Here is a 19,327-nt window from a genome sequence, read left to right as displayed (position 1 = left end):
TGTGTAAATACAAATTTAATGCAAGAGAATTAATTTAGTTTGGGGGAACAAGGGGAAGGTGAGGAAGGCGTCTGGCAGAAACCAGAGAGTCTACGGCAGGCTCTGTTCCCATTCACAGACGTCATAGGCCTCTACTCACCCACTCCAGGTCATGTGGCGTGAGGAAGTTGCATGTTAAGGGGGGAAGCAATAGTCTTGGGAAGAAAGTGTGGAGAATGGCAGCAGCTGGGAGGGTGGACAATAAGTCTGCACCAAATGTTACCAGGCCCTTTCTGCCATCAGCTCTGCAGTGTGAACAGAACACTAGGCACTTCCACAGCGCGTCATTCGATCTATCATTGGTTCTCACATCTCTGCCCGCACCCAGAGGGCAGGTAACTGCCATTTTGTAGCTGGGGAAAACAGTCCCAGAGAGGAGAATTGGCTTGTCCAAAGTAACAACATATCTGCTAACGAGCTGGGAACAGATCCTAGGTCTCCCAGCTCCCAAGACTGTTCCAACCAGATTGCTATTTCCCTTAATAGCATGCAGTTTCCTGCACCACAGAGCACAGAACAGAATGAGGACAAGGATGACTCAGGGAACACTTCTCTCTCACATACTGATGGGAGCCTTGTTCTTGCCCACACCCACCTGACTCCAAGCTGGAGAAAACACTGGCCTGGATGCCAGAGGCTAGTCCTGCAGTCTTGTCGGAGTGCCCAAGGACCTTTACCTTCCACATGGGCAATCACCAGTGACATCAATTCAGCATCTTAACCAAAGGATCAAAATTCTAGAAACAGCATACCAAGGATAAGGAGAGATGCCAGCTATCTCAGGCTTGAGTTGGGAATCCATTCCCAGCTCAGCTGTGGGGCTTTCAGGAAGTCACTTCAATTGTTCTATGCCTCAGTTTCCCACGTGTAACATGGGGATAAATATAGACTTCGTGGGCAAGGGGGCGGAAAGAGGTGGTGTAAATATGAAGCTGTTACTGATTGTGACGGAAGGTGTTGGAGAGGGCAAAGTGTTATTCTAAAGGTCTCAGAAGAGACAGGACCAGCCCTGCCCCTGGAATTAAAGCTGATCATTTTAGGAATGCGCTTGAAGAAAAGTTGTCTGCCAATCAATATATGGACGGACACCCAAAACTCTCCACTGGCTATGGTCAATTGCGTTTAACCTGATTGTGGCTTATTTAGAAGTTGGGTCTAAGTCCTTCCATTTAATTCATTAAAACAAAGCCAGGAGGCATGAATTCTTCTCCAAGCACATTCTTTGCTGCCACGCCAGCATTCGCACGAGGGTGATGGACAGACCTGCCCTGGGCCCAAGGATGTCAGTCTGCAGTGCCTGTTGTAATTATTGGGATGTCACAGCAGGAGCAGGGAGGCATTTACTAACAGGGAGGGAAAAAAGCCTGTTAAGAGGTACTGGCTAAGCCAACAGAAAACTAAGAAGAGATTAATCCTTGGAAATACCAGCTACTGTATTTGCAGGAAGAGAGAGACTCACTACCCTTCCTCTCGGTACTGGAAGCGTTAAAAGCCTCAGGAGCAGCACTTGTGCCCAGTCAGTGGGAAGATTGCCGTTCGAGCATGTGAGGTTTGCCACTGCCCTTTGTGCCCAGAGCTTGCTCTACTTTCTCGTCTCTCCTGCTTGCTCTGACTACCTGCAGGATCTCTAGAGAAACTCTCTCTTCGCTTGCAGCCTAGCGAGGCTGACTCAAAAGCTCTTTGCCACAAGGGAATCAAGTGCACAGAGCATCGGATAAGTAGCTCAAATACCTGGCAGCTGACGACACATGGGAGCCAGTGGCCCAGCCCCACGTTTGAGTAGCAGGGACAATGGCAAGCGGTGCATTAATGGTTTTCAACATCTATTAGCCCATTTCACAGACAGCCCAAGACATGCCACAATGCAGCACTCATTGACAAGGCACTGGCTTGACTGCAGGAGCCTAGCACCAGCAGCGATGGACTAGCAAGAGGGCACTATGGGAGGGGTCCTGAGAAGGGAACAGCAAAAGCATTTGACACTGAAAGAGTCAATGGTGGAGAGGGGAAGAGCAGCTAGTAGCAATATTAGGGTGCAGCAAAAAAAACTTGCATGGACTTGCAGGAGCCCCCGATCCAAGGATCATGGTGCCATGAAGCCAGACGCTTCCTGCTCATGCACAGTTCAAAAGGTCGCCCCTAAAACAGTCCCCTCTACGGCCCAGGACTAACCCCGGTCTCCTCTACTGCAATTGCACATTCCTCTCTCAGGCCCAGTCAGACAGCCAGCATGCACGTCTCAGAAAGGGGACTGCCAGCTTGCCTGTTAATTTAACGGACCAGGCAGCTGTCTCTTAAAGGCAGCTGCTCTTCAGAGCTTTGCTCTTTCTAGGCATTAGGGTGAGGTAGCTCTACAGAAGACAAGTTCAGAGCCCTCTCTGGCTCTGACCCAAGGTCTCCGCAAGCCCCTATCCCACACTCCCTCATGACAGTCACTAGGGGATCAGACGACAGCATCTCAGCTGCAGCTTTTCCATAGGAAAGACAAGGGGACACAGATGCTTCTGGCCACAGTGAATGGGAGCAGAGCACGCCTAGTGCCTTGCAGGGTCAGATCCTGGTCTTTACAGCGTTCCCAAGAGCGTTCTGGGGCAAGCTCATATGCAAGAGCTCTGCTGAGCAGGGGCACTCTCGCCAGCGGCTCTGTCCCCCCGCAGGAGCACTTCCTAGTCAAACAGGAGTCAAGCTCACACTGCCTCCTCGCTGAAGCATCCTTAGAACACTGTTTGTTCTTGTACTTTCATCCAGCCAGGAAATCTCTGCTCAGAGGCAGCATGTTCAAACCGATCCTTAAACCTCAGCAATAACAGGCTGTTTTTTTTTTTTAAAAAAGTAATGGCAGGGATGTGGGGTGGAAATGCGGGGGGGAGGGAAGAGAATGATTGGTTAAAAAAGACAGACAAAATATTCCCTGTCTTGGAACCCTTCCTCAAGCACTGGATTCCATATGGAGCAACTCTGCCACTACATTGAAATCCAGCTGTTCCATCTCTTGGACATTAAGAGACAGAAAACATTAATCCAAATCCCTACTTCAATATCCTCAGCTTCAAGGACCCACCCCCTCCCCTGCCCACACTGCTACTATCTGGCCCGTGAATCTCATTATTCATGCGAGAAACACATTTTAAACACTTTCATTATTTACCAGTTAACTGAAATGCTTCAGCTCGATGCTTAAAGAAAAAGAGAACGCCAACTAGATTTACATGCAAGTTGCCAGAGCTCCAGCAGAGCTGGGGGAAGGATACCTAGTGACTTCCATGTGTCTGCTGTCAAAAGAAAAAACAAGTGCACAGCGATAGCACGGGTACATTAGCATAAGAAGCAGAAAGAGAATGACTAATAGGAAGAAGCTGAACACTCACTTGTGCTGCCTTATCTGCTGTATTGAAAATCTCTTCGCTGGGTCATATTCAAGCATCCCTGAAAAGGAGGAAAAAAAATTGAGGTGAGATTCACAAGCGCTCTCAGCCAATTTAGAGAAAGGAAGCACAAAGCCCCACCCCTCCCGATTCCCCCATAACAGCACCCATGGTTTCCAGTCCCCCTGGCCATGGGAGTTCAGTGAGACCTTCCTCTTTAAAATGAGAGGCAGCAGCATGGGATGGAGCGAGGGTCAGGAAAGGCAGCGTTTAACCCCAACTCCACTGCTGACTAGCTGTGCAGATGTGAGTGAGCCTGTGCTCTACCTTCAAAGTGGGGATAATCCTCCCCTCCTTTGCAATGTGAGGACTGAGGTCAAGTTCTCTCCCCCATTCCCAGCCAGTGAATGGTTCGGGTCTCTAAGGCCACAGATCATCCACGTTGGTCAAACCTTACCACAGAGAAGCCAAAGGCTTTGGAGTGGTGTATACTCAACTACGCAGCAGGCCAGAGGTTGCATTCTAGGGACAGGTATCTCCCTGAAGCCCCTCGAATTAAGGTCTCTTGAACAATGCTCTTCCCTGCTCACTGGCCCTCTTGTAGTCTGCGATCAGTTATATGAGATCTGGGCATGGGGAAAGGAGCTGGCCAATACATTCTCTCTCACCCAGACCATCCAGCAGAGAGGGGGATAGATTCCCCCTCAGACACAGGCTGCCCCACATCCCCAGAGACTCATTTATTGCAACCTCCGCCCTTCAAACTCTTTAAAAAGAGTCACAGTTCAAGAGGGAGAGAAATAAAAAGTTTCACACCACTCCCCAGAAACTGGCCAATGAGGCATTAACCAGTCCAGTGCCCCGCACCTCCATCAGCTGCATGCAAGATACAGGCGTTCCCCATGGAAACCACCACTAAGTTACTAACCTGTTGAACACCAAACAACATGCGTGGTGCTGCACACAGATTACAATACAGGGACATGACAGCCTAGGGACAGAAGCCAAGGGAACTATAAATAGGGTTCCAGGCACCATACGGTGGGGATGCAGCTGCTGCCGCCGCACTGTGCTTTTTTGGAGAGAGGAATTCCAAGTAGTTTTGTTTTCAAATGACTGGTAACAGTTCAAAGAGCAGAGGGTTAACACCGAGGAACCTTGCAGCAGTAGGGCAGGGAGGAGGGATTAAAAGTGCTCCTATGTGCCACCTCCTCCCCTTCCCCTCCCCCACAGAAAATATAACCATGAATCACAGCTACTTTAGATTGATCCCCTGGCAGGAGCTCACCACAGCTGGGCACGCAACCTTGGAATGGATACCTCAGATCCGTTTCTACTGGGTAGGTGTTGGACAGTGTTTCTCAAATGCAGCCACCGTGGTCATATGTGGCCACCAGGGGCTTTTCTTGCAGCCACAGCCTCCTGGGCTGTGATTGGGGGGGGGAGAGGAGGGAAGGGAGAGAGAGAGAAGCAGTGGCCCCTCCCGCTCCCTGGTGCTCCTGGATGCACAGCCTTGGTGTTGGCTGCTGGGGCTTCCAGCTGGGCCCTGCCCTGCTCTGGAGACACCTGGGGCACAATGCTGGAGGAGCAGGCAGGTTCCCAGGGGTGGTGGGGCTCAGGCTTTGGGTGTTAACCCAGCAGTGGCATGGAAGGCAGGCTCTGGCCGCAGGGATTTGGGCTCCATCCCCAGGCTCTGGCCACATTGGTTTGGGTTCTGTCCCCAAACTGTGGGGCTTCAGGCTCTGGCTCCCAACAGCCTCCCCATTCAACCTCCCTCACCCCCTACCCAAACCACCCGCAGCCCCTGTCCAGGGCTTAATTGGTCCCCAGACTTGCTGGGGCTGAGTAAGTCTGCTGTGAAAAGTGATACTTATATGTTTGTTAATATCACTTTTCACAGCAGAATTACTAGCTAGCAATAAATAAATTACAATGATTTGGATGTGTATTTGTGCATTTTTTTCCCCCCCTTAAAAGTAATTTAAGTATTTTAGAAACAAGTGTGAGAGCAGCCACCAGCAAGAGTTGGTGGCCACACTCTGAGGCCACCAAATAATTTGCCCTGAGAATCCCTGGCCTAAGATCTGATATTTTCCGCCACAAACAACAGGCTGAATCCATCCCCCATAAGAGCTGAACACCCTGCCCCGATCTCAAGAGCGTTTTGAGAAGGGCTCACCTTGTTCCATTTGGCGATCCTTCAAAGCTCCATTAGCCTATTATTTCTGCCCCTCTCCAGAACAGTTCCTGAAAATTTAACCAACTCCTTCCGTCGGTGGTAGGTGCAAAGTACGTTTTAGTGGCAAAGATGAAAAATCCATTCAGAACCAGTCCAATGGGCTTTTTAGCCTCACTGAGTTAGGTTCATACCTTGTGTAATGGCACTAAACCATGGAGGAGTTTGGCTCATGCACTTGGTGCACTGGTGTGGTGACTGTCACCCATGCTCTCCTCTCCAGCCCTAGAGAGCTGACTAGGCTCGGACACAATTAACTTGGCTGTCAAATTAGAGCCAAAGTCTTACTAATGCCTACCCCTCCCTTCTCCATCGGGATATTAGCCATGTTTAAGTTATTAGAGAGACAGGGAGGGTGAGGTAATATTTATTATCGGACCTACTGCTATGGGTGACAGATGAGCTTTCGAGCTCCACAGAGCTCTTCTTCAGGTCTGGGAAACTGACTGAAGGCTTGTACACACTAGCGTATACTTCGGCATAGCTTAAGTTGCTCAGGGGTGTGAAAAAGCCACGCCCGAGCAACACAAGTTACACCGACTTAAGTGCTGGTGTGGACAGCGCTATGTCAGTGGGGAAGTGGAGTAATTATGCCGATGGGAGAGCTCTCTCCTGTTGGCAAAGCACATCTGCACTAGGAGACTAGCAGACTAGAGCATGTCTTCACTAGCAGCATTAAAGCACTGGCCTCGGCAGCGCTTTAATGTGGCTGTGTAAACACCAAACAAAAAAACAACCACCCACCTCTGCGAGGGGAATGGCTCCCAGTGCTGGGGCACTGTCTACACTGGCACTTTACAGGGCTGAAACCTGCAGCGTGCGTGCGTCACTTCTCTGAGTGAGAAAGTTGCAGGGCTGTAAAGTGCCAGTGCAGACAAGTCTTCAGAGTGTCACACCTACATACAAGGTGGAACAGATTGTTTAGCACAAGTAGTTAACAGATATTTCAAGGGACCATTCAAGGTGAAGTGGCCCATTAATCCCAGTCCAGACAGGGATGGAAAGCTGCTGGGGGTGTTGTTGTTGGCTTATAGATTGTTGTCTTAAGCCATGAATCCACACCCTGGGGCCGACATGGGTGTGACAGGGGCATGCATCTAAATTGTGCCGCTTTCCACGATCGTTTCAAAGCTGTTGTGGGGCAGTGCCAGAGATTCACAGGCTTCCTGTGCCCTCAGAAGCCGTGTCTTAGGACGCCGCCAGGTCACCGGTTTCATCTTATCACGGCTGTTCCAAGCAGCAACGAGGCCCTAGTGAACAGCTCCCCCATGACGCGAAGGCAACTCCAACTTCTTAGCTACTGTCAAACCTGGTATCAGCTCAATATTGGACAGGGACTTGATCAGGGGCCTCTTCTGCCAAACTTGTGCTTCTTCGGGTGGGTGTTTCCCCTTTCTCCTCTAATCAGACATGCATGGCACAGCCCAGCAGCTTTCATAGCATATCGGGGTTGGAAGGGACCTCAGGAGGTCGTCTAGTCCAACCCCCTGCTCAAAGCAGGACCAAGCCCCAACTAACTTTCTCCCTCCCTATTCATCATACAGAAGCAGTAATTGGAAAAGTGGTTAGAAAAGTCCCACACCTAATTAAATACCCGATCAGTACGATTATTAGATGGTCACTTCACAGCTGAACGGCTGTTTTATTTTAAAAAATTAAAAAGATACGATTCGGGTGAAGGCAGATTGTACATGAGGACCAGAGACACTGAATTCTGATACTGGATGGCTTATTTTTTAATGCAGTCAGAAGGGGATACGGTCAGGTAAGACTCTCTATAGAGTGGAGACTTTAAAAAAAAGAAAAAGAAAAAGAAAATCACATTTCCGGAGGGCATTTCTGGAGACCTGTCTGTCATCAATTTCAGCAGAATTTTCTGCAAGCCAAAACATGAAAACCTGCACGGAACAGCACATCCAAGATCCCAGACACAATGGGGTTGTCTCAAAGCTGCGGTGCTTTTTCATAGTATCTATGGCAGTGGCTCAAACTTTTTTTTTTTTTACTGGTGACCTCTTTCACACAGCAAGCCTCTGAGTGCGACCCCTCTTATAAATTTAAAACACTTAAATATATTTAACACCATTATAAATGCTGGAGGCAAAGCGGGGCTTGGGGTAGAGATTGACAGCTAGCGACCCCCCCAGGTAACAACCTCGCAACCCCCTGAGAGGTCCCAACCCCCAGTTTGAGAACCCCTGATCTACAGGTCTGAGACGGCTTTGCTGGGGTGTTGTGGCTTTTGGAAGTAAGCATCTTCAATCCAAGCCTGCTCAGATCATCCGAATAATGCACAAGCATCAACTCAAAGACTGCTTAGAAAATGCCAGTGCTTGCCAAGAGATTTACAGCATTTACTAGATGGAACAGGTATGGGAGAGGATGTGGGTAGGCAAAAAAGGAATTAAGTGTCTAAAACAGGTTATAAAAAAGGGGAATAATAGCACTTCTTACAAGCAGCTGTGGTGCAATACATTGTTCTCAGACAGGGTTCAGCAATTAAAGGAGCAATGAAGGTAACTTGAGCCAAAAAGTATTATATTTTGGGCAATGCTGGAAGAAGAAAATCTAATCAGTGGAAATTAAAACTCAGGGATTAATCTGTACTCATATATAGCAGTTGTGTGGCTAAAGCCCAGCACTGGAGAGAGACTCCATAAAGGCAAAACATCATGTACTATTCACCAGTCAAATCATCTAAAAGTGTCTGCCCACAATAACCACACAGATATTCTCTACCACTTACAGTAAAGATTTCCATGTGGTTTATTTGGGAGGAGAGATGAAACACTGGAGCAGTGCGATTCTTCGGATGGATGCCCAGCTCTCAGATCTCTGCTCCCACAGCATTTCAGACGGGTTAAGCGTGCCCAACCCATCTCTGATCCTCTGCCCAGCACAAAATATGGAACTACAGGTAGCATGAATCCCTTTTTCCAGTAATGCCATGGACTACCAGAGCACAGAAGACCTTAAATCCGTCCTGCCTCCTTGCCACTGACAACCACCCATGCACCTTTATATAGTCCTGGACAAACACAAAGATAGAGCACCATGTAGCTGAGTAACTTCTGGCAGCCAGGAGCCTCTTCAGGTACATGTTAAGTAGGCAAAGGAGGTAACAGCTGTAATTCAGGACTTCTAGGTTCTAGCCACTGACTCAACGCCACATCCTGGCCGAGTCATCTCCCTCATCAATTCCTCCATCTGTAAAATGGGAACAAGAGTATCTGCCTCAGAGGTATTGCAAGGGTTAATACACATGCAGCTGAGTGTTCTGGTTGAAAGGGTGCCCTCTGCAGTAAACGCAAAACTCATTCATGCTTAAGGGCCCTTTTTGGGAGGGAGCATGAAGAGAGGAGCTCTGCTCCCTCGCTCCCTCCACCTCCTGGGAACACCTCTAGACTCGTCCCTCCTCAAGCTTGGGCTCCCCTCCTGCACGCTGGGAGACTAGCGGAGTCTTTCAAATGACAAACACACAGTGACACTGGACTACTTCCTAGACACCAGTATGTCAACTATGGACTCTTACAGCCCTCATTTCTGTAGTATTCAAGCACCTCAACCTCGAACGCATTTTCCCTCTCACCATCCCTGTTCAGTAGGGAAGTAGATCATGTCTTTTTTACAGGGAGGGAACTGAGGCACAAAGAAACTTGCCCAAGATCACACAGGCAGTCAATGGCTGACTGAGGAATTGAACCCAGGTCTCCCAAGTGCCAGACCAGTTCCCTTACCACTGAGCCGATCTTTCTTTGGCTCCTGGCAGGAGAAGCCTATTTCAAAATAGGATTTGGCACACAGAAGATTTTTAAAATCTCATTTTTCTTGCCCAGAAATGAATCTTATTGGGACACAAGTCATGCAATGGTGATGTCAGAGCTTCAGGTCACCTGGGGAGGCTTCTACCTTGACGAGCTACCCCCACAGACAATGTGGGCCTACCCATGCTAGCCCTCTAATGTCAATCAGTGAAAGGACGAGATTCATTCCTCTCTTGAAAAGCAGCATCCCAACTAACCTGTACTAAAATACTATAGTACTGCTCTTGCTAGGAGTTTGAAATAGACCCGTGAAGGGGCTGGAAGCCCCAGAAACTCTTGGCCTTCAGCGATCTTGCTTCTTCTCTGGAAAGATAAAGGCTGGTAAAGACAAGCTCAAGGGGTGAGGAGAAAAACCACACAACAGCTTGAGCAGCTGCAAAAAAGTAGTCAACAGAAAAACAAAGCTTTAAAAAGCATCTTCTTGTATCTGCTTCCCAACCAAGCTGGCACCCCGCTCAATGCAGCACTTCCAGCCAGAGAGGAAACAAATACTTTGCAACATACTGTAGCCTTCTTTACGATGAAAGCAGGAGGAGTGCTCATCACTCTGCTATGTGCTAGAAGAGTCCTCCTGAGGCAATGGAAGGGGGAGTGAGCCAAGCTACGGGGATCTGTGCTGTTCATTCCAAAAGCTATCAGACATGCACTGGCAAGCCTGCAAACAGTACGCTTGAGTTCAATTTCACCAGCTGCAGAAGATGCAGGAGCATAGCAAAGAATGTGGATGTACTGCATAGAAAAATAGGGGCACGTGGCAAAAGTCCTCTGCCTTGTCACCAGTGCTACCCACGAGGGGATGTGGCAATGCTGAACACTTGGATCCCTGCAAGCTGGGTTACACTTCATGCCTTGCGACAGCAGTTTGTGATGCCCATGGTATCCCCATAGCAAAAGTGGGGAGGGACACCACAGAGTTAACTCGCCTCATGTCTATTTGGTACATTGATCTCTACAGAAAGGGAAGGGGCTCAGACTAACTCAAAAGCAATGTTGAGAGGCTCCAGCCAACTCTGAAGCGAGCCTATTGCTACAGGAAGTAAGCATGTGGAGTGGGAGGGGTGGAAGAAAACTGAAGAGGTCCCCAGGACTTCATCAAGGGGGCAGGGGAAGAATGCTCGGTGCAGACAGGCAGGAGCATCTCCTGCACAGAGAGCTTATCTTCTTTAGCCGTCGCCCAATAGGCGGCACACAGCTGCCAGCCACTGGAAACAGAAGGCAGCAGGGGAGAGATGCCAGCGAGGACAAGGGGAGCAAAGAAAATAGGCTGCCAACCAAAAACAAATCTTCTGAGGCCAGGGGGCGACGGCGCCCCTGTTGCCTGAAAGTAGCAGAGAGAGAGAGAGAGGCAGGAGATTTCCAAGAGCAAGGATAGGGCAGATCATCAAAAGGGAAAAAAGGCAACTAAGCTAGGGCACAGGTTTAGCCGTTTTTCAAGCCACATGTTTCAGAGCACAAGCAATTTGCACCGGGACTCAGGAAGAAAATGCCACACCACCACACTGGAGTTCAATACCAAGGGCACTAGAGAGGCTTATCCCCTGTCTCAGAAGCATCCAGCCGTTATTTTAGATCCAGCTGGCATCAGACTGGACGCCAGTCAAGATGGGCCAGTGGGTTTGCTCCAGTTGAGCAATTTCCATGCTCCCAAGAGAGGGGCTGCTTTTCTGAGTTAGCATTTGCCGACTAAAATGCCACGTATAGATCTGGACATCACTCACCAGCACATGTGAGCATGACACGAGACATGCGTCAGTCACTAGCTCCAAGCCTTAGACAATCGCCACATTAGTCTCAGCAGCATAGCCAAGATGCCAGCTGCGCTGAGAGCAATCTCGAGCTAGGCCTTACTAACGGTTTCTGAAGCTATTACAGCTGATTAATGCTTTGCAAAATACAGGGAAATAAACTTATTTCATAATCAGTATGGAGCCAGAGAAGTTAAAATCATCTCCAGATTACTTGAATGGTCGGGGTCAGCAACATCCTAGAAAGGAAGATAAATAGGGGCTGTTCGAAACAATGGACAAAATCATCTCCTCAAAATGCCTTAAAAGCTACAATCTATACAGATAGCACCACCTACTGAACTACTATGGAAATGCAGCTGAGAACAGCATGCTTAGGTCACTAAAAATGTCAGGCTGATTTGGGAGTTTGGAACTAGAACCTTCAGGCCCTGAGAGTGGCAAAAAGGTGAATGATCCATCACGTAAGAGATTCAAGTTTGTTTTGTAGTCATCTCTTGCAGCAGACGACCTATCCACACCACAGACATAACCAAGTCTGGGAACCTGGTTACAACACAGTGGGGCCCCATGACATGGTTACAATTTGTAGCATAGATGACCACAATTGTGAAGTGCTCCGGAAGGTTGTTAAAAGTCCATCTAACTACAAATTGCAACAGTGTTGGAACCAGGTCAGAGGGGAACAGTGTTGTAACCCAGTCTTCCGGATCTGCTGTATTTGTAGTGTGGGCAGGCTTGCAGTGCTCAACCACTAACCCACCCATGCTTTCCTTCTAGGCTACTTCTGGGGCTTGCGCCAGAGGAGTGCAGGTGTCCAAGTGTGATCAGAGTCATGTCTGGGGTTCGATCACTGTTATTCTGCACCTTTCTTATCACTGACTACTATCAGTGTCTTTTATATGGTAAGACAGAAGAGAACACAATAAGCCCATCCTATGGAGTGAGTGGTGTCCTGAGTGGTAGCACCCAGAGCCAGACCAGTGCTAGCCCCATGCCACGCTGCTCCTAAGCGGACACCACCGATTCAGCTGCTATATTAACATGTAACTGCTCTCCATGTTGGCATTCTATTTTATGCAGGAGCAAAAATATCAACGATCATCCCAACCCTCAAAAGAAGAGGTTACACTCACCTTGTGCAGTAACTGTGGTTCTTCAAGATATGTCCCCCTATGGGTGCCCCATTTCAGGTGCACATCTGCCCTTGATCAGAGATTTTCTGTTAGCAGTGTCTGTTGGGCCTGCGCGTGCGCTCTAGACAACCTTGTGGCGCACGCCAAGGGGCTACTGAACGGCATGGGCTCACCCCCCTCAGCTCCTTCTCTATCCAAACGTCCAACAAAACACAGTTCAAAGCAGAGGGGATGGAGGGTGAGCAGTGGAGCACCCACAGAGGGACACATCTCAAAGAGCCAGTTACTGACCTCTTCTACGAGTCTCTGTGGGTGCTCCACTTCAGGTGACTCCCAAGCAATGTCTCCCACAGGGAGGAGGCGGCTTTGGAATGGAGTCTAAGACTGAAGACAGTACAGCAGCACCAAGTGCTGCATCAGATCTGACGGCATGGACCGAGGCAGAGTGTTTAGAAAAAGTATATGCTGAGGCCCACAGAGTAGCTCTGCACATCTCAGACACTGGAATGTTCTTGACTAGAGCTGTGGCAGCTGCCTGTGATCTGGTAGAGGGCTATTATCCTTCTGGGGGAGCGGAGCACCAGCTACACCATAGCAAGCAATGATACACCCAGAGCTCCAACTCAGAAGTCTCCGAGTAGAGATCATGGACCCCGGGGATCTCTCTGTGATGGAGACAAACAGGCTAGTCGATTTCCAAAATTGTTTGGTCCTATCTACAGAAAAGGAAAAGGACAATGACCGTGATATATCTCATGTGCGAACGGAGGTCTCACGCGGAGATTGATGTGGTTTGGAGGTAAACACCGGTAGATGAATGGGCTGGTTAAGATGAAAATCCGACAGCACTTTAGCTAAGAATTTTGGCTGAGGCTGTAAGGAGACCTCGTCCTTGAAAAATACAGTGAATGGGGGTGCCATCCAGGCAAGCCGACGTGATAGGTATTTGAAAGGCCGTTGTCACAGATAAATGAAGCAAGGAGCAAGTTGCTACAGGTTCAGATGGAGGTCCTAGGCGTGGAGGTTCCCTTAACAAGTCTAGAGGACAGAGTGAGCAAATACTGAAAACCCTTCTAGCGGGGGATGAAATGCTAATATCACAGCCAGATTAACCTTAATAGAGCTAATTAATACAGTGTGTTCTTCACATCCAACAGGTAATTCAAGATGGCGGAGAGTGAAGAACTCTAGATAGCCGTGGCGTGTGGCACTAGTTTGCACAGAGCGCGTGTGGGGGCCAAACAGACACTGCTAACCGAAATCTCCAATCAAGGGCTCAAGAGGCACGTGCGCACCTGACGTGGGGCACCCACGGGGGCACTACTCAAAGAACATTCTTGCATCAAATGGTTGGAACAGTGGGACTAGGACTCCCGAGTTCTGCTCCTAGCTCTGCCACTGACTTGCTGCGAGAGTGTGGGCATATTGCTTTGCCTCAGCTCCGCCACCATTACTCCTGTTTCCTGAAGGGGAAACAGACCCAGAGAGGCAAAGGGACTTGCTCACCTTCACACAGCTAGTCAGTGGCAGAAGTGAGAAGATTAAAAAGCTTTGCACAAAGCAGAGATACTCCCCACAACAGAAGGTCAAAGTATTAATCTCAGAATTATTTTACGTAGAAGCAGTGCTTTAAGAGCAGGAATACCCCACAAGTCAGTGGATTTGAAGCCTGCACACATGACTACTCTTTAAAGACAAAAAGTAAGTTGATTCCCACCATTACTTTATTTGTTCTACAGCAGTGCCAAGAACCCCCAAAGGAGATCAGAGCCCCATTGTGCAAGATGCTGGACGCACAATAAGAGACAATCTGTGCCCCACAAAGCTTACAGTCTAAACAGATGACAAAGGGTGGGAGGGGAAACAGAAGCTCACAGAAGGCAAATGACTTGCTCAAGCTCAACCAGCAGGTCAGTATCAGAGCTGGGAATGGAACCCTGGTCTCCTATGTCCCAGTCAAGTCTCCTATACACTGAACAGTGCTACCTCTCCCTGGTCTCTATCACGGGAAGCTCAGATGATGACTATACTGCTCACAAAGTTCTTCCAAAAAGCTGAGCTGCAGAGGGAAGAGCAGACTCGCTCTTCAGGCCTGTATGCTGAGCTTTTTAAGTGCACCAAGCAGACCCTAGAGGAGTCTCCCTCCGTCAAGAGCACAGCAGGATGCAGCTCCTTAGAATTAGTGCACTTAATACCAGTTGAAGCATTTCATATGGCAAGCCACAAAAGACAGTATTATTAACGCCCTGTCTCAGCTCCAAGGGAGGAAGTTCAGAGCAGACGCTGAAAAGAAAGTGAAAGCAGAAGCTGTGCCCTCAATGGGCACCATTATGCTTATGTCTTGCTTTATAAGGCTTGGGCAAGGATCTTAACTGAATGTGCTTGCTTCAGAAAAACTAGCATTACAGCGCTGATGCTGCTTTAAATCCACCCTTTGGTGGGTTTGCCCTCCAGGTTTTAAAATCTCTCGAAAGCACATGAAATTGGAGCCATAGTATATGACTTGTTTCTATAAAGGAAATGCTTGCAGCTCATTTCATGGGATTAGTCTATAGCACCACAGAACATTCAAAGGCTAATCTTAAACTCTGAAAGGGGCAAAGCCTGATAAACAGACTTCTCTACATTCATATAATGCTTTGAGTGAGGCACTTCTCCATCGGTACTAAGCCTGCTGGGTATTTGTTACAGCCACAGTTTTACCCCTTTTCATTCAGGTCATTTGAAAGAGACGCTCACCTCTAAGTAGGTCTGAGAGCGGAGGACCACAATCCTCTGGAATCGTGTAGTCCCCTTTCCCGATGTTTTCAAATAACTTATAGATATTATCCCCCTCAAAGGGATAGAGACCCGTTGTAATGTTGTATCTGTAAATGCAGAAAGAACAGTGTGAGGACAAATATATGAAACAGGTTCTAGTTCTGCAACAAGCAGATAAGTCAGGAAAACTGGACGACGGATGCGGACTCAAATGCATTCCAACCCCTCTCTTGACACAACTTTCTGACAGAAACTTCACACACATACACGTGAACCAGAAACTTACCAAGCTATTTCTCCTACAAGCTGGGAAGGAAAAGACTAAGCAAATACTTGTGAGGTGCTCAGGTACTGCAAGGCTAGGAGCCCCAAACACACCTGGACAGACAGGGATTGAGAAATGCCAGGTATGCAGCTACAGGCAGAGAGACTGGCTCAATTTCTCCAGCACTCTGGGCATTTGCTCCTGGATGTACCCACCATTCAAAAGGGAGTGGGAGCCCTAAATGCTCACACAGCACCCCCAGCTGCAGCTCCCAGAACAACACTGTGCCCGAAGCAAGTCACCCATGGAAGCAGAACACAGTCACTCAGACGCTGAAGAATCCCACAGGTGGCAGAAGGGAGTGCGGGGCTACATTAACACTAGTCCATCATCAGGGCTCCTACTAGCCAGCACAAATCTGAACTAGGATTTTTTTTTTTTTTTTTTTTTACGGGAGTAAAGATTTATCCAGGGTTCCTGCGCAGGTACTTACAACGTGACCCCTGCTGACCAGATGTCCACTTTAAAGCCTGAAAAGGTATCGAGGCCATTGGCAATTTCTGGCGGCTGGAATGCTGGCGACCCTTGGCTCGTTCTGCACGTATCATCCTCTGCAAACGGATGCAATGCCTGCGGCAAGAGACAGACATTTGAGTGACTCTCACACGATCACAAACTCTTCAGAGATCAAGGATAATATCCACGATAAAAGCTTTGCCCTTTTGAGAGAGACTCCAGGCGAGTCTTTGTCCATCTTGTGGGTCCAACTACAATAGACCACCGATAGTATTATATATTACAAGCAGAGCTGGTGGGGTCTCCTATAGTTAAGATGTGCTCTTTGACTAGGAAGTGTTGGCATATTTTCAGTTGCTTATAGCTTTGCCCCACTGACTGTTTGGACTGAAGTTTTTTATGCTGTGTTTTTTTCCCAGTCTGATTTTTTAAGTTTCAGGTAAAACAGTTTAACCATTTCAAAGAATGAGATCAGGGAAAAATACATTGTTTTGCCCATGTTAAAAAGGTTCTTACAACTCTTTTGTTGAGAAACTCTAGTACCTAGATGCTTGGACTTTGGCCTTGAAATTGAATGCTAGAGTCACGGATGTGCCTTTTGCTGTCCCTGTGAAAAGTCATCTAAACTCAACTCAGTTATCAGACTCTAAAAATCTCAGTTTTCACCTGGTCTAATGTGGAAAACTTAGTATGAAATCATGTAGTTAAAGTCGATTGTAACTACAGGGGAATGAATAATGCATAGCACAAGGGGTTGAACTAAAGTGGCAAAGGCAACCTCAGTTCTGGAATTTCTTAACTTTTGAGTGCTTGACTTTTGCAACCTTAAAGTTCTTTTGATGTAGCTTTTTTGGACACACACACTTGTGTCCCTCCAAGTCTCCAGTGTGTATGTTTACAGCTGGTACACTACAGACAGAGACGGGAATGGGGTTCACAAGCCATTCTCACATACCTCTGCCACTCCTAAATCGGATATTTTTAGTGTCCCATTGGTTGTTAGCAGGAGGTTCCCCGGTTTTATATCCTTGTGGACAATCCCTTGGCTGTGCAAGTATTCTAAGCCATCTATGAGCTGGCAAAAGTACCTAGAAAAAGTCAGAGGGGGAAAAAAAAAAGATAAGTGATTCAAGTGACTGAAGCTCCATAAGAGCTATTGCCAATATGCACAGTGAGGAACACAGGTTGGGCCAACATTAGCCTTTGCTGCTGGGAAACTAGAGATTAGGTCCATTGTATGTTTAGTACAGAAGTGACTACCTGCTACAGTTAGGCATCAGGACACCCCCACCTCCCCAACTTGGGACACTGAACTGTTCTAGATCAAAGCTCTCTTCCCATTCTGTATATTGTTGCAAGTTCACATGACGGGCAGCATAGTACAGTTTGAAAGAATTTTTTTTTACTTCGCGGCAGCTCAGCAGGTGTTTGAAACATGCACAGTTCCACGTGGTGCAAGCCGTGCTGGACTCCTACCTTCCTTACAATAACTCTTAGCAACTAGCGCTCTGTAGACATTACAGGTTGCATCTCATGGGGTCTCAAAGTGAGAGACAGTTGCGTTCCTTGCCCTTTTATGTAGCGGGTTATCCAAAGCAGGGCGCACAAGCAGTTGTCCTTTGATCGGACATCCAGAGATATGAAGTGACAGAGCCTATTCACCTTTGCTGCTGGGGTACACTGTGGAAAATGCACATCCAACCTCTGCAGGAACTCTGACCGGTAAGTGCTGCACCGAAGCAATCCACTTCTGCATCTAACCACTAACCTGAAGTGGCTTCTCTCAGCACATCGCCAATTTGTTTAAAGTCAAGGTACGGGGCAGAATTACTCGCTGGAAGCGACAAGATTTGGCAGGAGCAGAACGAGAAAGAAAGGGAAGTATAGGATTGACTGTTAGGAGAACGCTTAGGAGAGCTTAGGGCAATTAAATTCATTTCAACCCCTACTTCGCCCCATAGCTAAAGGTGCAGCAGCACCTGGCAAGCTGCAGACGAGCACTAAATACCCTTTAAGTATTAAGGTTTCTTCAGCTGTGAGCTTCAAGGGAGCATGGAGTCTTAGTGTGCCGTTACCGAAATACACAAAACAAGACTGGGTACTAGACAGATTAAGCATCAGCAAAGATCTGTAATTTCTTCTCTGGTATTTAACTCTACATCTCCCTTCTCAGTTCACAAGAGGTCAGTCTCATCAGTAAAATGCCCCAATTTCCCTCATCTTTGGCTGCACGGCTCCAAAGGTTTTTCCTTTTTGTCCCCTTCCATTTACCATACTTGCCTGAGAGGAAAGGATTTCACTTAGGTTCTAAATGCCCCACTCAGGTTGTGCAGGGCAGGATATTTGGAGTCACACTGCTGATGCTCTCCATTCTCTGTCATACTCGCTTAACATGCCCTCCCAGTAAAACAAAATCACCATGGAACACCAGTAAGATACATTTTACCTGCTGCAAAATCTGGATCTAACTTATCAGCAAGTTTCATGTTTAGTTCTGTGCCAATTGATTAGCGATGGGACTTTTATTTCCCTTCTCCAAACTGGAATCTCATTTTCAGAGGAAAACCTGATCACACCAGAAAGTGTTCTGAAGGAATCGACCTCTGTCAAGCCACAGAGATGCAGCAGGGAGTTCCACAAGGTGCAGCTCAACAGCACCCAGCACGGCCTCAACCGTCTCTTTGTAGCTGCTAAGGCACATGCTAGGCAGAGCTTCAGAAAGGGGTTAAGAAGGCATCTCAGGCTGCTGAGGCACCAAAAAAATGCAATAGAAAAAAAGCTTTTGGATCCCAGAACCTTCCCCCCCACTCCACCCCACCCCACCCATCAGCTTTTAATTTTCTCCATGGATGGTACCTGATGCACTCTTTGCTCATAACAAATTTTGCTTTAAAGTGCAGCCAGCAGCCTAAGTGACAGAGCAGAAGAACCTCCACTTGAATTCAAGAGCCAGAGCAAAGGTGGGAGAGATTGATGGGCACAACGTGGGTTAAGAACTGAAGCTGCACTTACCCGTGAGCCTGAAAGACTGGAAACCTTTTTTCTGGGACACTGTCAAGCATCTCCTGCATCCCACACACACAATATTCCATCACCATATACGTGAAGGCAGAGTTAAGGAAGCACAGAGGTTAAATGCTCACCCAGGCAAGCACTGTGTTATCACCACAGTTCCGATTCTGTGCTACTGGAGAGCAGCAGTATAGGCAGTAACCTTGCATGGTACGTGCACAGGTCATTATGCCACAAAGCCCATGTTTTGTTGGGCCCTCCCATTCTGCCTTCATTAGGACAGCGTTTAAAAGGATGCATGAGTCCAATTTTGAAGCTGGGGAAAGGATTCCCTCATTTTGCCGCTTGCCTGTTTAAAGGGAAGGCTCACGGTGGCGGTGGCTCCATGCAGCAGTAACTTTCCTTAGTTAGGTATTGCGGCACTCCCAA

The 19,327-nt window shown here is 47.9% G+C and overlaps 1 protein-coding gene across 6 annotated transcripts in view; it reads right to left on the bottom strand.

The window, feature by feature from the left end:
• The window catches only part of STK11 (serine/threonine kinase 11), a 73,842-nt gene that overhangs the window by 24,070 nt on the left and 30,445 nt on the right, over positions 1 to 19,327 (bottom strand). For 5 of the 6 annotated variants that reach the window (XR_005223319.2, XM_037885433.2, XM_043535767.1 and 2 more), the window contains exons 3-7: positions 18,899 to 18,988; positions 16,842 to 16,974; positions 15,864 to 16,000; positions 15,085 to 15,212; positions 3,408 to 3,465 (exon numbers count right to left, since the gene is read on the bottom strand). Coding sequence is in view for 5 of the 6 variants with exons in the window: in XM_037885433.2 (XP_037741361.1) it covers positions 3,408 to 3,465; positions 15,085 to 15,212; positions 15,864 to 16,000; positions 16,842 to 16,974; positions 18,899 to 18,988 (546 nt within the window). In the remaining variant the exon portion in view is untranslated. The remainder of the gene's footprint in view (positions 1 to 3,407; positions 3,466 to 15,084; positions 15,213 to 15,863; positions 16,001 to 16,841; positions 16,975 to 18,898; positions 18,989 to 19,327) is intronic. The other variant, XM_043535766.1, reaches the window with a different exon arrangement.

The sequence above is a fragment of the Chelonia mydas genome, chromosome 25 (assembly GCF_015237465.2).
Source record: "Chelonia mydas isolate rCheMyd1 chromosome 25, rCheMyd1.pri.v2, whole genome shotgun sequence".
In the NCBI taxonomy this organism is placed as follows: domain Eukaryota; kingdom Metazoa; phylum Chordata; order Testudines; family Cheloniidae; genus Chelonia; species Chelonia mydas.
Note: the sequence above shows the minus strand (reverse complement) of the source record. Positions and strands in the feature narration are given on the sequence as shown.